The sequence below is a fragment of the Convolutriloba macropyga genome, chromosome 8, assembly GCF_964194025.1.
Source record: "Convolutriloba macropyga chromosome 8, txConMacr16.3, whole genome shotgun sequence".
NCBI lineage: Eukaryota > Metazoa > Xenacoelomorpha > Acoela > Convolutidae > Convolutriloba > Convolutriloba macropyga.
The window spans coordinates 8,300,047-8,317,127 of NC_134475.1; the positions used below are offsets into that span (position 1 = coordinate 8,300,047).

At 33.7% G+C, this 17,081-nt stretch overlaps 1 protein-coding gene across 1 annotated transcript in view; it reads right to left on the reverse strand.

Moving 5' to 3' along the window:
* Positions 1 to 2,071: 2,071 nt before the first annotated feature.
* LOC142344352 (uncharacterized) overlaps positions 2,072 to 17,081 on the reverse strand; it is a 45,036-nt gene continuing 30,026 nt past the window's right edge. Inside the window, exons 8-10 of the mRNA XM_075395940.1 lie at positions 13,751 to 13,935; positions 13,005 to 13,157; positions 2,072 to 2,589 (exon numbers count right to left, since the gene is read on the reverse strand). Of these exons, the coding sequence (XP_075252055.1) occupies positions 2,450 to 2,589; positions 13,005 to 13,157; positions 13,751 to 13,935 (478 nt within the window). The 3' untranslated portion in view covers positions 2,072 to 2,449. The remainder of the gene's footprint in view (positions 2,590 to 13,004; positions 13,158 to 13,750; positions 13,936 to 17,081) is intronic.

The window sequence follows — 17,081 nt, forward strand, 5'->3', positions numbered from 1 at the left end:
TATACATGTCAGAAAAAAGTGCGACCAGTACAGACCATTGTAGCACATCATAATTTAATTTTAGAAGAATGGACCGTCGATTACATGACTTTATGCCTTGCTGCCTGTAATTCGGTTAAGATTTTAAATTTTCTCGAATGTAAAATCTCTTTGTACAAACTCCCATCTCTCTAGTAAAAGGCTCTGTTTGACAATGTTAAACGCTTTTTTTATCTATGAGTACTGCCATCGTGTTTTTGTTGTTTCTCTCTCAATCCTCTATTATATTTTCCAAATAGGTTACAAAAGCTTGATCAGTTCCCTTCATTTGTAGCAAACCCAATTGTATTTTATAAAGTAATACAATTTTGATGTAAATTAATCCACGTTTGTGGATTGATTTTTCCAGAATGTTAGCTAATGCTGGTATCAGACTATAAGGCTTTAAAATTTCCGCTCTTTTGGGATGGCAATGGCAGGACAGAAGCACTTTTTTAATCAATTGAAAACTCTGCTTTCAAATCATCTTTTGAGTAGAATTGTAAACTTCGCAACTACGGCTATTTTTACTTTTTTTATTAAGGATCTTATAAGTCAATGCTCATTGTAGCACTTGTTTTTTAAAACGGTCATTTGTTAGTGAAATCTGTTTTTCATTAGTTGTCACCAAAATCCTGCTATTCATATTTCGTCTCATATTAAGTATTCTCCCAAGGATGCTTAGTTTGCCAGCTTGTGTTTTCCCAATCATATTTAAAAACCAAATAAATTGTTCTGGTTTGTCAAGATATCATCTTCTGTGTTCTTTTTCAATATCTTCTTTCAAGTTTCTAAGGTTGTTGAGGTTTATTGAGCTGTGTCTTGCATTAAAAAATAAATTTGGATAGAACTATTCTTTGTTTAATTACTTTCTGTTGAAAAAACTGGTGATCCTGATTCAATTTTTTTGTTCTCGGGATTCGGGTCTTTCATATCGTTTGGATAAAACAGCTATATTTGAACGCTAAGTTTTGAACTCTGTTTTCTGTCTACCGTTTTTTTTGGTGTGTTCTCAGAGTTTCAAATGATTTTGCAATTTGTAAATTAATTTTTCCACCAAAAAGTCTAAAATTGTTCTCATTCTTTTTCAGCGGCATATAGTTTTTTATATAGTAATTTAGTAATAGGCATATAGTAATTTTGCAATGACAATTGAACTTATCAAAGGTCTAACCACAATTTGTAGAATCTATCTACGTGCTAGAGGTTTTCAAATGATTTTATAAGTTATAAATTAAATTTTTCTTCGGTAGATTGTTTGCAGATGAACAAAGTTTCTGATTTAAGTAGTATAGTGGTCAGTATACATTGACGCTAAATTGTTTTCTGGAAAAAAAGTTTTCAAGATATCGGAAAAAGTCAAAATTTACCGTCCAATTTAAATAACTTTTTGATAACGCTCTTAGTTGTCCTCGTTGCGAGATAAACAGCTCTATAATAAGTTTTATTGTTGTCTTCCTTTAGTTCCTTTACGCTCAAAAGATGTACAGTTAAACGTAATCGCTTCTATAAATTGTATATTCCATCAGCTTTATTCATTTTTCTCTTTTAGTCTTATTGATTAGTCAGAATACAATATTATGCCAATTTCAAGTCAGTTTTATACGTCAGTTTTTTGGTTCTGATAATCTGCATTCTATAAGACTGTACAGTCGAGTTGTCCGAAGGTCTATTTGAGTAGAGTTATGGTGAGTGCTAAAGAGTTTCAAATGATTTTGCAATTTTTAATTTAATTTTTCCAACAGTAGATTGTTTGCTGTTGGTGCCGAACACTTTCTACAAAAATTTTCTGAGTTTTCCGATATTGAACGAATACGTCTCAGAATGATTTGAGCAGTATAGTGGTCAGCATATATGACAAGAACGCCTCACTAAAATGTTTTGAGTACAATAATTTTTGAGGTAAACCTCTGTAGTTGTCTCGGAATGTTGATGATAAATTGTTTTCTGGAAATAAAGTTTTCAAAATATCTGAAAATAGACAAAATTTACCATCGAATTTAAATAACTTTAAGATAACGCCCTTGATGTGTTCTTGTTGCGAAATATACAGCTAGGTAATAAGTTTTATTGTTATTCTCCTATAGTTCCTTTACGCTTATAAGAATTTACAGTAAAAATTCATCACTCATATAAATTCCATCATATACAAGTTCCATGAACTTTATTCGTTTTTCTCTTTTAGTCTTATTAAGTCGTCATACAAAATTATGCCAATTTAAAGTCAGTTCTTTTACGTCAAGTTTTTGGTTCTGATAATCTGCATTCTATAAGGCTGTACAGTCGAGTTGTCGGAAAGTCTATTTGAGTAGAGTTCGATTAAGGAGAAATTATTTGAGTAGAGTTCGTGAGAACAATTCCTGAGATCAATTCCTGAGATCAATTCCTGAGATCAATTCCTGAGATCAGTTCCTGAGATCAATTCCTGAGATTAACGTGACCCGAGCTTCACTTTCTGGTATCCAGTTCCCTTTCGCCAGAAACGTACAACAGTAGCCAGTACTGTTGCCATTACAAACATGAATAGGAAAGACATCTGTGTGACTGGGAGTCCCAATTTCTGATTATTGGCTAAAGCAAACAATATTAATCAGAATAACAAAGCAAACCTTGCCTACCTAAGGCCAGAAGACTGAAAAACGCCAAACAAAAGTGAGAAACCTTTCTTTGGTTTGTTACCCGGGTCGAGGTTTGGCGGTGAATTTTCGTAAGAAATGCGGTGAAATATTTATTATCACCGCATTCACCGCAATCACCGCATTTCTTACAAAGATTCACCGCATTTGTTACAAAAATTTACCCAAAAACCTCGACCCAGGTCGGTTGCAGTTGTAATAAAGTTTTGAAATGTCCAATTTCGTCTGTATTATCGGTTTTGATGTAAGAAATGTTCGATATCATCGGTTTTACAACATACAAAACCGTTGGCAGGTTCTCTCCAGTAAACGTAAGAACTCATCGATGTCTTTGTAATAATACTTAAGAAATTGCCGATGTGTTTGATTTAAAACTTAAAAATTCCTGCAAATTAGATTTAGTTCTTTGCTTAAAATTTAATAAAAAAAATCATAAAAATTGTTATCAGCAGCTTCAAACGTAAATCTTTGAAAGAAGAATGATTTCAGTAGAAGGAGAATTTTTAATTGAACTGTCTTCCTTAAATCGTCAACAATCCTGAATGAGTAGTTTAAAACTTTAATTTAAAAATTTGCTTCTCACATGGAGTAAAAAATGATGCACTACATTGATGAGATATGCCTAAATTAAGAAAACGGGTTAAGATGAACAGCAAAATCAAACAACACCAACAAGCATTAATTACATCGAAAACTTTATGTCCGTTTTAAAAAACAAAAATTAATAACAAAGTCAACATAGCGTCAGATAAATGTGAAATTATACAAAATACCTCGTATATCACCAGAAAAGATATCAAACCAGTCCATAATGAACCTTGGTAATAATTGGACAAAAAAGAACAAAAACAGTAAAATTAAAAAGTTGGCTCATTTTTTAAAACAATTAATTTCAAAGTAATGAAAGCCATTAGAAATCAACTAAAAGATCTCATAGGTTTACGATTACAGATGCTTCTATACAAGGGTATTACGACCCGTCATTATTCAATTTTTTGCGGTTAAGAAGAACAACAAAAAGACAGCAAACAAACGCTTTCGAATAATGTAGTATGTGACCCTTTTATAAAGGAGACTAGGTAACAAGTAGACAAAAGAAGGACAAAATTAAGTAACACTTTTTTTTCGAAAAAAAATTAAATCCAAAGTCAAGAAAGCCATTAAATGCAAACTGAAATAGTTAAATAGGTTCGTTTATTTGTCCAAAAGAAGCCCTTGAGACCCGTTTTTATCCAGAATATGTCTTACGTCTACAAAAAGAACGTCAAATATGACAAAAATCAAAAATTAATTTACATTTTTGAGAAAAACCCGTATCGAAGCCACTAAAGCCATAACGAATTCTTCAAAAACATTAGATTTTGTGACACCAATCGCTTTTTGCCACCTTCCCCTGACACCATAATTATTATATTTGGCCTCTAATATAAGAGACTAGGTAACAAATCGAAAACAAAAAGAAAATTGCGAAGTTAAAAAGAATTTTCATTTTGGAAAACAATTGTTTTCAAAGTCATGAAAGCCATCAGCTATCTATTAATATCAGACTTACAACTCATCTATTTTTCATGAAAAGCCAATGCAACCAGTTATACAGGATGTTTCATACGAACAAGGCGACCAGGTAAAAAGACAGTTAGAGACAAAATTAAAAAATTCAGTTAAATTCTTCAAGAAAGTAATGGTGAAGCCGCTAATATCATAATCAATATCTTTCAGGATTTTAATATGTACAATTGTGTTTTTATTGAGCGCCAATTTTGAGATATGTGAACTGTCAACAATTTGATAATGTAACAAAACTGGAAAACGTGAAAAAATTGGTAAATATCTAAATATAAAAAAAGAAATCCGGTAGTATCAAAACCAGGAAAAACATAACTTAAGACATAAGACACGAATGAGGTTCGATTTCCAATCAGTAGAAAATGAAAGCATTTTTATGACACCAAGCTGCAAGTTGACCAAATTAAGGAAAAAGTAGAGACAGAGTTCAATAAGCAATTTTTCATTTTAAAATCAAATATTTTTAAAAGTCAAAATGACCATAAATTTTCGAGTAAAAACTGGATGCATCAATATCGAGCTGCCTAGGAAACCCATTGGACCCATCCCTACTGTTCTTCGGTTTAAATTGTTCTGCTCTTAACTTAACAGAAAAAAAGATTATATTCTGTTCTTTACTTTACAAAAAACACCGACTTATTACAATCCGAAATTTTTTTTGGATTGTAACAGTTCACGATTGGTTCAAAACTAGCACTGCTAATGTTGTTCGTCCGTTAGGAACACTTACTTTTTGAATGTTATGGAAATAAATATTTCTTTAGTTAAAAAATCAAAAAAATGCTGTTTTTTTATAATTAACGAGTAAAATTAACAAAAAACGGCAAAGTAAAAAACCCCCTATTTAGTCTACAAAGATTGTACTTGTGGTGTTTGGTTGTGTAATTCCGGCAAATTTAATCAAGGTGGACCAAAAAACTTATTTTGTTCTGTTTTTGATGAAAAAGTCTAAAGTTTGAAAAATTTTGCCTGAAATTTTGGCAAATGATTTAATTAAAAATAGTTGACACAATTTTTTGTCTTTAAAAGTGAACTCAACAACACTATTCTTCAAAATTTCAACAATTTTTAGCAAAGTTCACTCTACTTTTCTCGGAAATTTAAACCTCGATAACTCCCTGTATAAAACGAAAACAAAAAATCCTTTTGTTTACATATTCAATGCTGGACAAGCTTTTTAATGATACCAGTCTCAACTCTCTACGATGATCATATCGACTGGCGAAAATTGTCTGAATAAAAAACCCATTTTAGCAAATTGTTCTTCCCCCCTCAAGAGGGGTCGGAGCAATTATGGACAAAATATATGTTTCGGTCAAAGATAAAAGTATTGTACCACTGAAACGCTTTTAAAAAACTCAACCGGTCGCTTACAATAAAATCAAAATTCTGTTTTTCGAACAAATAAGCGGACTGACTTTAATAAAAGTGTTCTGTTTCTGGACTTTTTCTGTATACATTGGTTATTTACATCTTAAATGATTACATTTTTGACTTTGCAATGATATATTACATTTATTTCTCACCAAAATCCATCTTTTGACCATAATCGAATGAAACACATCCTCTGGCCATTCATGAAGTTCTTACGTCCGTGTTTGAACTACATAGAAACAAGGCATTAAAGAAAGCAACAGAAAGTTCTTGGTAAGCATTTAACAACAAATGAGGATCTGCTGCTAGGTTTAAAGACAATTTTTTTGAAGAACTAAATATACATTAAAAATTAGAAGCCAAGTACAAAAAATAAAAACTGTCCGGATTTTACAGACACCTAGTTGCTTCAGAGTATTGTCCTAAAAAATTACAAACTCTGCTTTTTACGAATTATGACACTATTTTTTTTAAAATGTTTTCTTTGCAGTTAACTGGCAAAATTGGGATTCACTGGTTTATTAAGAGTTTTGTTGAGCAAAGGAACTGTTCATGTTTCTCTGCACAAGACGAATTCATTTGGCATTTGAAAAATCAGTATACCTTCCCATAAAATATTGGTTTTGGATCAACTACCAGTTTTTCCCACAAAAATCATCTTGAAAGCCTCTTCTAGATTTGCTTAAAAAAATGCGTCATTTTTTTCAGATTTTGCAAAATTTGATCCGATTTGAAAGCCTTAAAAAGAATAAGTTTTTGAGCCTTGGGTCATTGAAAAGAAATATTTTGCGCCTGCCATTTATTTCGAAAAATATATTTTTCGTTATAATTCGCATGCAACTTTTCATGTCCTCAGAAACGCAATAAATAGTAAAACGTTAAATGCCGAAAAACGAGATACAGAAGCACTATTTTCATAAAAAACCACCGTTTCTATCAAAAATTTAAACCTATTTTTGTACCCAAAATCTTAATACGTGTAAAAAGGGCCTCAACGTTTGAGATATGGATACGAAGGAACAACTGAACCGTTCCCAACAAAATCTAAAAAAATTGGAGCGAAAGATTTTATGCTCTTTTTTTGGATCTCAATTGTCTCGTCAAAAAGTTAGCCACAAAAACAAAATGTGTTCACTTGCATAACTCAATTGCATAACTCAATTGCATAACTCAATTGCATAACTCAATTGCATAACTCAGTTATATAACTTAACTGGAACCTTGATAAGCATATGGGATACAGAATATTTGTCTTCAATTTTTTAGATTTTATTTTGATGAGTTAGAATAGTTTCATATCTTCAACGGCACATTAGCGATCGTATTTCCTAGCCTTAAGAATCATGCTAACTTCATAAACTGAAAAATTTAATTAAAAAAGTCGCAAAATACTTGGTCTCCGAGTTATACATGCAATCAAAATTTGTTCTGCTTGCGAGATCTTTCTAGCTTTGTTCTTAAAATGCACGTTGAGGCAGCTGATAATGGTCATAATGAGTCCCAATATTGTGTACTGAATTTGAAAACTTATCGATAATTTTGTCGTTCTATAAAGTTTTACTTTTGTTTATTGCAATAGCGCAATTTATTACAATTATTACCATAGGCGGATTTGGCTTTTGATATCATTTATAAAATAATTTTTTCATAAACTTTAAAACACCTGGGTTGTTAGAAATATTAGCATCTGTTTAGTCGATCAGGACGAACTAAAAAATCTAGCCTAGAGCTTAGTTTTGATTGGTTGACAAATCTGATTGGTCAAATTTTTGATCATTTGTCCTGTCATTACACTCTAAATAAAGTTCATGTAAACTTACCTGCAAAAACACGTGAATTTACTTGAATCCTTCAGGCAAAGTTTTCCCACCTGAACTACACCTCAACATACCTGAAATTTACCTGAAATTTACCTGAAAATTTGAGGCGTCACTGGCTGAACGTTTACCTGAACTTGCCTGAAAATCCCCTGAAATATACACCTGAAAAGTTCAGGTAGTTTTTCTGGTTCAGGTCTTCTTACCTGAATTTCACCTGAAAATTTCAGGATTTCAACCTGAAATTTTCAGGTGAAATTCAGGTAAAAAAGCCTGAACCAGAAAAACTACCTGAACTTTTCAAGTGTATTTTTCAGGTGATTTTCAGGCAAGTTCAGGTAAAAGTTCAGCTAGTGACGCCTGAAATTTTCAGGTAAATTTCAGGTAAGTTCAGGTGTAGTTCAGGTGGGAACAATTTACCTGAACGATTCAGGTAAAATCAGGTGTTTTTTCAGGTAAATTTAAACCAGCCGAAAAACAACCTCACGAGCTCAAAAACCAGAAAACACTATTAGAAAGCGCAGCAAATGCGGATCCTTACACGCCCTCACAAACAGAGCACACAAACGAAACTGCGGGAAACAGAGAAAGTGAGCAACTGTCGGAAAAATTTTCCCCAGTCAATTTATCAACCGACCATTGTGAAAAATTTTCCAGTATAATGTAATTTTTAAGTGAATCTCAGCTCAGTATGCACAAAGTACACACCTTATACAGGACCGCCATCGAGAAGGCGTCCACTAAGAATCCGAACTATTGGATAGCACTAATAGGATGCGCGGCAAAACCGGATCCATAGCTGCTCTCACTAATAAAACAAACAAACAAAACAAAAGACAACAAATAAATGAGCAACCGTCGGAATGATTTTCCTCAGTCAATTTATCAACCGACCTTGGAGAAAAAATTTTCCAGTTTAATGTAATTTTAAAGTGAATATCAGCTCAGTATGCACATAGTACACACCTTATACAGAACCGCCATCGAGACGGCGTCCACTAAGGCCCCGAACTATTGGAGAGCACTAATAGGATGCGCGGCCAAACCGGATCCATAGATGCTCTCACTAATAAAACAAACAAACAAAACAAAAGACAACAAATAAATGAGCAACCGTCGGAATGATTTTCCTCAGTCAATTTATCAACCGACCTTGGAGAAAAAATTTTCCAGTTTAATGTAATTTTAAAGTGAATATCAGCTCAGTATGCACATAGTACACACCTTATACAGAACCGCCATCGAGACGGCGTCCACTAAGGCCCCGAACTATTGGAGAGCACTAATAGGATGCGCGGCCAAACCGGATCCATAGATGCTCTCACTAATAAAACAAACAAACAAAACAAAAGACAACAAATAAATGAGCAATTGTCGGAAATATTTTCCTCAGTCAATTTATCAACCGACCTTGGAGAAAAAATTTTCCAGTTTAATGTAATTTTAAAGTGAATATCAGCTCAGTATGCATATAGTACACACCTTATACAGGACCGCCATCGAGAAGCCGTTCACTAAGTGCCCGAACTATTGGAAAGCACTAATAGGATGCGCGGCAAAACCGGATCCATAGAGGTTCTCACTAATAAAACAAACAAACAAAACAAAAGACAACAAACAAATGAGCAATTGTTGGAAAAATTTTCACCAGTCAATTTATCAACCGACCATTGAGAAAAAGTTTTCAGTATAATGTAATTTTTAAGTGAATCTCAGATTAGTATGCACATAGTACACACCTTATGCAGGACCGCCATCGAGAGGGCGTCCACTAAGGCCCTGAAATATTGGAGAGCACTAATAGGATGCGCGACAAAACCGGATCCACAGATGCTCTCACTAATAAAACAAACAAACAAAACAAAAGACAACAAATGAATGAGCAACTGTCGGAAATACTTTCCTCAGTCAATTAATCAACCGACCTTGGAGAAAAAATTTTTCAGTATAATGTAGTTTTAAAGTGAATCTCAGCTCAGAATGCACATAGTACACACCTTAGACAGGAACGCCCTCGAGAAGGGGTCCACTAAGGCCCCGAAATATTGGAGAGCACTAATAGGATACGCGGCAAAACCGGATCCATAGATGCTCTCACTAATAAAACAAACAAACAAAACAAAAGACAACAAACAAATGAGCAACTGTCGGAAATATTTTCCTCAGTCAATTCATCAACCGACCATTGAGAAAAAATATTTCATGAAAGCCAAAGTCATGAAAGCCATCAGCTATCTATTAATATCAGACTTTCAACTCTTCTATTTTTCTTGAAAAGCCAATGAAACCAGTTATACAGGATGTTTCATACGAACAAAGCGACAAGGTAAAAAGACAGTTAGAGACAAAATTAAAAGTCAATTAAATTCTTCAAGAAAGTAATGTTGAAGCCGCTAATATCATAATCAATTTATTCAGGATTTTAATTTGTACAATTGTGCTTTTCTTGAGCGCCAATATTGAGATATGTGAACTGTCAACGATTTGATAATGTAACAAAACTGGAAAACGTGAAAAATTGGTAAATATCTAAAAATAAAAAAAGAAATCCGGTAGTATCAAAAACAGAAAAACATAACTTAAGGCATAAGACCGCAAGTGAGGTTCGATTTCCATTCAGTAGAAAACGAAAGCATTTTTATGACACTAAGCTGCAAGTTGACCAAATTAAGGAAAAAGTAGAGACAGAGTTCAATAAGCAATTTTTCATTCTGAAATCAAATATTTTTAAAAGTCGAAATGACCATAAATTTTCAAGTAAAAACTAGATGCATCAATATCGAGCTGCCTAGGAAACCCATTGGACCCATCCCTACTGTTCTTCGGTTTAAATTGTTCTGCTCTTTACTTAACAGAGAAAAAAGATTATATTCTGTTCTTTACTTTACAAAAAACACCGACTTATTACAATCCGAAAACTTTTTGGATTGTAACAGTTCACGATTGGTTCAAAACTAGCACTGCTAATGTTTTTCGTCCGTTAGCAACACTTACTTTTTGAATGTTATGGATATAAATATTTCTTTAGTTAAAAAATCAAAAAATGCTGTTTTTTTATAATTAACGAGTAAAGTTAACAAAAAACGGCAAAGTAAAAAACCCCCTACTTAGTCTACAAAGATTGTATTTGTGGTGTTTGGTTGTGTACTTCCGGCAAATTTAATCAAGGTGGACCAAAAAACTTATTTTGTTCTGTTTTTGATGAAAAAGTCTAAAGTTTGAAAAATTTTGCCTGAAATTTTGGCAAATGATTTAATTAAAAATAGTTGACACAATTTTTTGTCTTTAAAAGTGAACTCAACAACACTATTCTTCAAAATTTCAACAATTTTTAGCAAAGTTCACTCTACTTTTCTCGGAAATTTAAACCTCGATAACTCCCTGTAGAAAACGAAAACAAAAAATCCTTTTGTTTACATATTCAATGCTGGACAAGCTTTTTAATGATACCAGTCTCAACTCTCTACGATGATCATATCGATCGGCGAAAATTGTCTGAATAAAAAACCCATTTTAGCAAATTGTTCCTCCCCCTCAAGAGGGATCGGAGCAATTATGGACAAAATATATGTTTCGGTCAAAGATAAAAGTATTGTACCACTGAAACGCTTTTAAAAAACTCAACCGGTCGCTTACAATAAAATCAAAATTCTGTTTTTCGAACAAATAAGCGGACTGACTTTAATAAAAGTGTTCTGTTTTTGGATTTTTTCTGTATACATTGGTTATTTACATCTTAAATGATTACATTTTTGACTATGCAATGATATATTACATTTATTTCTCACCAAAATCCATCTTTTGACCATAATTGAATGAAACCCATCCTCTGGCCTTTTATGAAGTTCTTACGTCCGTGTTTGAACTACATAGAAACGAGGCATTAAAGAAAGCAACAGAAAGTTCTTGGTAAGCATTTAACAACAAATGAGGATCTGCTGCTAGGTTTAAAGACAATTTTTTTGAAGAACTAAATATACATTAAAAATTAGAAGCCAAGTACAAAAAATAAAAACTGTCCGGATTTTACAGACACCTAGTTGCTTCAGAGTATTGTCCTAAAAAATCACAAACTCTGCTTTTTACGAATTATGAGACTATTTTTTTAAAAGTGTTTTCTTTGCAGTTAACTGGCAAAATTGGGATTCACTGGTTTATTAAGAGTTTTGTTGGGCAAAGGAACTCTTCATGTTTCTCTGCACAAGACGAATTCAATTGGCATTTGAAAAATCAGTATACTTTCCCATAAAATAATGGTTTTGGATCAACTACCAGTTTTTCCCACAAAAATCATCTTGAAAGCCTCTTCTAGATTTGCTTAAAAAAATGCGTCATTTTTTTCAGATTTTGCAAAATTTGATCCGATTTGAAAGCCTTAAAAAGAATAAGTTTTTGAGCCTTGGGTCATTGAAAAGAAATATTTTGCGCCTGTTTCTGCCATTTATTTCGAAAAATATATTTTTCGTTATACTTCGCATGCAACTTTTCATGTCCTCAGAAACGCAATAAACGGTAAAACGTTAAATGCCGAAAAACGATGTACAGAAGCACTATTTTCATAAAGAACCAGCGTTTCTATCAAGCATTTGAACCTATTTTTTTAACCCAGAATCTTAATACGTGTAAAAAGGGCCTCAACGTTTGAGATATGGAGACGAAGGAACAACTGAAACGTTCCCTACAAAATCTAAAAAAATTGGAGCGAAAGATTTTATGCTTCTTTTTGGATTTCAATTGTCTCGTGAAAAAACTTAGCCACAAAAAACAAAACAATTCTGTGTTCAATTGCATAACTCAATTGCATAACTCAATTGCATAACTCAATTGCATAACTCAACTGCATAACTCGATTGCATAACTCAATTGCATAACTGAGTTGTATATCTCAACTGGAACCTTGATAAGCATCTGGGATACAGAATATTTGTCTTCAATTTTCTTAATTTTATTTTGATGGGTTAGAATAGCTTCATATCTTCAACGGCACATTAGCGATCGTACTTCCTAGCCTTAAGAATCATGCTAACTTCATAAACTGAAAAATTTACTTAAAAAAGTCGCAAAAACCTTGGTCTCCGAGTTATACATGCAATCAAAATTTGTTCTGCTTGCGAGATCTTTCTAGCTTTGTTCTTAAAATGCACGTTTAGGCAGCTGATTATGGTCATAATGAGTCCCAATATTGTGTACTGAATTTGAAAACTTATCGATAATTTTGTCGTCGTATAAAGTTTTGCTTTTTTTGTTTATTGCAATACCGAAAAATCGTTATCATAGGCGAATTTGGCTTTTGATATCAGTTATAAAATAGTTTTGTCATAAACTGTAAATCACCTGCGGTGCTAGAAATATATAAGCATCAGTTTAGTCGATCAGGAAGAAACAAGAAATCCAGCTTAGTTTTGATTGGCTGACAAATCTGATTGGTCACATTATTGATCATTCGTCCGGTCAATAAACTCATTCGTACGGCCGAGTTGTCGGCTGGAAATTTCATTTTATGTTTCATGGTTGTTGGTTTAAATTGTGCTTTTTTTTCGCCTAAACGACCTGTCGGCCAAATTCAACGACCGCATCAGGTAGTTTTCATTACCATTGAGTGGTTGGTATTGTTTGAGTGGCTTGATGAAGAACAGCGGCTGAGACGAGATGGTCATCGTTTTCAGAGCTTCACCCTCTCGTGTGAGGTCAGAAAGGGCTCGCCTTGCTCTCTGCCTCTGATTGATAGATTGACATTCATTAACAGCTAAAAACATCAGAACGTCGATCACACGGTCTGGGCCATACTTATTGTCGTGCTATTTCGAAACAAAGAAGCGCTATGTTGAATCATAGCACTGCATAATCAAATCATAGTCCCATTACGTCATAATAAATCGCGCAAATTCGAATCATAGTCACAAAAAATCTGACAAATTCGCGTTAATTCGAATCATGAGGGGACGTTTTCTGAAAATGCTCCACGAAGGTCGGATCATAGTCTCACTGTTTCTCGCACATCGTTTAATAAATTCGAGAAATGGCTAGGGGTTTGAAGAGATCCGGTAGAGCCAGACGGCTTTCGAGCAGAATCGTATTTGAGATTTTATTAGAAGGATACAATAACTAAATGAAGGAAGCCTCTTATGAACACACAATAATAAGGAAAAGGGCAGCTGAATACAGGCTACTGTAGGCCTAATGCTGTTCCACTGCGAGTACGCATAAACCACAATTATTTTATTATTTATTATGCCCTTAGGCTATCAGATTTGAGTAATTTTAAGCTGTGTTTTTTTTAAATGTGGGTTCGCAAAGCAAAAAACATGTCCGAACGTATGTAAATTGACGAATTCTAACTTGGAGCGACGCAGGTAGATTCGTTTACTGAAGGACAGCTCCTGACCACACAGTGAATGTACACAATGGCAGTAGTTTCTCCCTGCCATGAAAATGACATGAAGCTCATCAGGTCACGTGTGCTGCCTTCTTGTGCTCTGAGGGTGTGGTCTCGTTCAAACACGTCATCAGATGCCAATGGACACCTTAGTAAATTGCATTTAGTTCCCCGGTCAAGGAAAAATCAGAAAAATATGTAAGATAAGCGGTGAGTCAAAAATTGTTCTTTCACCGCAAATTTTGTACATAATTTTGCGGTGAAATGCGGTGAATGCGGTGAAATTATATAAGTTCACCGCTGGAGTAAGCGGCGATCTTACAAAAATTCACCACAATTCACCACTAAAATATGTAATTTCACCGCTTAATGGCGGTTACACCTCGACCCGGGTCATTATAATTTCTCAGGTGATTGTTAATTTATAATTTACTGCTTATTTTCATATAAAATTGTTTACGCTAAACAGCGCCATTAAACGAAATTTGAACTGATTATATACGATCAAGCAATAATTATCCAATTCTCGAGAATATCGAAAAAAATTGGGTGGCCGTTTGAGATTTAATCAAGATCCTTAGCTTTTGGGTTTGACAAACCTATTAAGGAATTGCAAGTTTGGCGTCTATACAGTTCACTTTCTAAACAAGACGGGACTGCTATACTGGTCATTATCACCGACAAATCAAGGAAAAGGATAGAGAAAGACAACTTGACCTAAATTTGGAAAAATTGCTTTATGTCTAAACATAGTCTTTTTGATTTATTAAAAGTTAAAGAGGTAAAAATGAACAATAGCGCAGCATATACAACAGAAAACAGGAGGTCGAATAACTTGTCTAAGTTACTGGTTGGACTGAAAGAAGTTGATCATCAAAATTTAATAAACTCTGTAAATGTTAAAGTGTATCAGACGCAATCAGCTTTGTGAAATATATATGGTCGTTAAAAAGTATGATCACGTTTTTGAGGAATTCGAAAAGCTATAATTTTTTTCAGCTTTAATTTCATTCAGCGGAGATGAATTCCTCTAGATTTTAACTACACGTATCAATTTATAAAAAATGGCGCGGTTCAGTCATTGTTTTGATTTACAGTTAATAATGTAGAAATCTTTGACATAGAGATCGAAGAAACGTGGCCCATGGTTAGTGCATTATAGAAGCCGAACCAGATGTTTAACGTAGAAATTTGAGAAACTTATTTTGTTTTTGTAACAATAGTTTTTGAGATCGGCATTAAGTAAAGTTGGTGTTCAGGATAAGAATCCAGGTTGTTCTAATTTGCTTTATCTTATTTCTGATGAAAATTTTTAAGTTAAAACTGAGTGTCCACATTTCAATGTTTCTTCCAGTGTCATAATTGAGTCTGAGATAAAGTGCCTTTTCCTTGACAATCATCTAATTCTTCTCAATTTGGAACAGTGTAAAAGGGTTTGACTGACAGGCTAAAAGTTTTTTCCTTATCATTAGTATGGCTTACTAATTTTTTGAAGGTAAAACAGAGAAGATAAGTTTTGCTATAATTATTGCACAATCTTCAGTTGCTTTTGTCCATCATCACGTTTACTGACTCATAGCACAAGAAAATGGCTATTTTGAGTAAAGCAGTCGTTGAAACAGCTTCTTAATGAAAGAAAAAATGCATAATTCGTTTTAATTGCTCCTAGCCTCAATAATATTTTTTGTGTATCCAGAACAATCAGTTGATTCAGTTAATTCTCAAAATCCTATTATAATTTCGCGATTCAATTTCAATCACATTTTGCAGCCAATAAGTTTGCTTTGTCGTCCCGTGTAAACATGTTTTTCGTTAAGCATGTAAATTTATGACATTTTTGGTCGCCTTCCCAAAATAAGACAGCCTGCTGCCGACGCTAGTTATCGTATAAATGAGCGAACAAACTCATAATGCACGGAAAACTGAAATTCACGAGGACTTTAACTTACTTTTTATATATCCATTTCTGATTTTTGCGATTTTGATGATAAAATCCTAACTTGTGCCTTTTGCTCAAATCGTTAATTTCTTCAATTGAAAAATCACGCTAATTGAGTTACTTTTCATCCAGACAACAACATTGTCAAAATCCAACAAACTTCAAAACTTTTTTTTGTAATCTGGTGTAAGTTTAAAAAATTGTCTTCATGTAAGTCAAATAAATGAGTTGTTGAATCAAGTGTTTGTTTTCATCATTTCTCATGTAACTGATGTAGTTATCTTCTTGCTGGAAAAAATTGTTTTTCCTAGCAGTTATCTCAATGCTTTAAGTACATTAATTCAAAAAGAGAGCAAAAATTGATCGCCAGAAGTAAGGGTATTTACCAGTTGCTTTTTAGAATTAAGTTTGCATTCTATTGAAGAACTCATGCCAAATGCGCAAAATTATTTTTTCCACCGCTTTCACCGCATTTTATACATTAATTTGCGAAAAATGTCGAGTGAGGTACATGAACATCTGAACACCAATAGCTTGTTCTTGCTAACCTGAGTAAAATTCAAGGAGTTTTCCTACAAATATTAAGAACAAAGTGAACCTCTAAATAGCTAAGACTTTTTTGAAAACTCATTCAAGGGTTCTGATGTCAACAAAAACATATAACAGCAGATCAAACACTTAATTAGACTCAAAACGAAGGCGACAGAGTGCGAAAACGCGTGAGACGCGCGAGAGACGGACGACATAATCTCATCGCATAATTTGCTTATCTCAAATATTTTTGGCACTTTTTTCTCAGCGGTGAATTTATGTAATTTACCGCTAAGTTCAGCGATGAATTTATGTATTTTCACCGCATTCACTGCTTATCTCACATTGTTTGGACACTTTTTTATGTAATTTCACCGCTAGCAGACAATATTTTTTCCACCTCTTTCACTGCCTGATTTCTGTAATTTCACCGCATTTACCGCTTATCTTAAAAAAGTTTTCCGCAATCACCACTTATTTTTGAGTTGCATAACGGTGACCCTCAATCCGGGTTCCAATTTTATTGGACAGGCTATAAATAAAAACAGACGATTCGTTTGTTTCAAAAATCTCAGGTTCTTCATATTGGTGAGGTTAGAGGGGCACCCATAATACGCAGCTGTTTTGAATATCAATTTAGTGTTGTTTGATTATGGGTGGCAAATATACGTAGTAAATCAGCGTATATAAATAGTGTTAATTACCCGCCAAAGCTTGATCTGGATGTGTGAAATTAGCTCGAAGTTAGCGCATGTGCTTTCTCTCTTTTAACTTTCGGAGTCATGCTGAAACCCCTCCTTTCGAGCTAGGTTTCACAAAGAAGA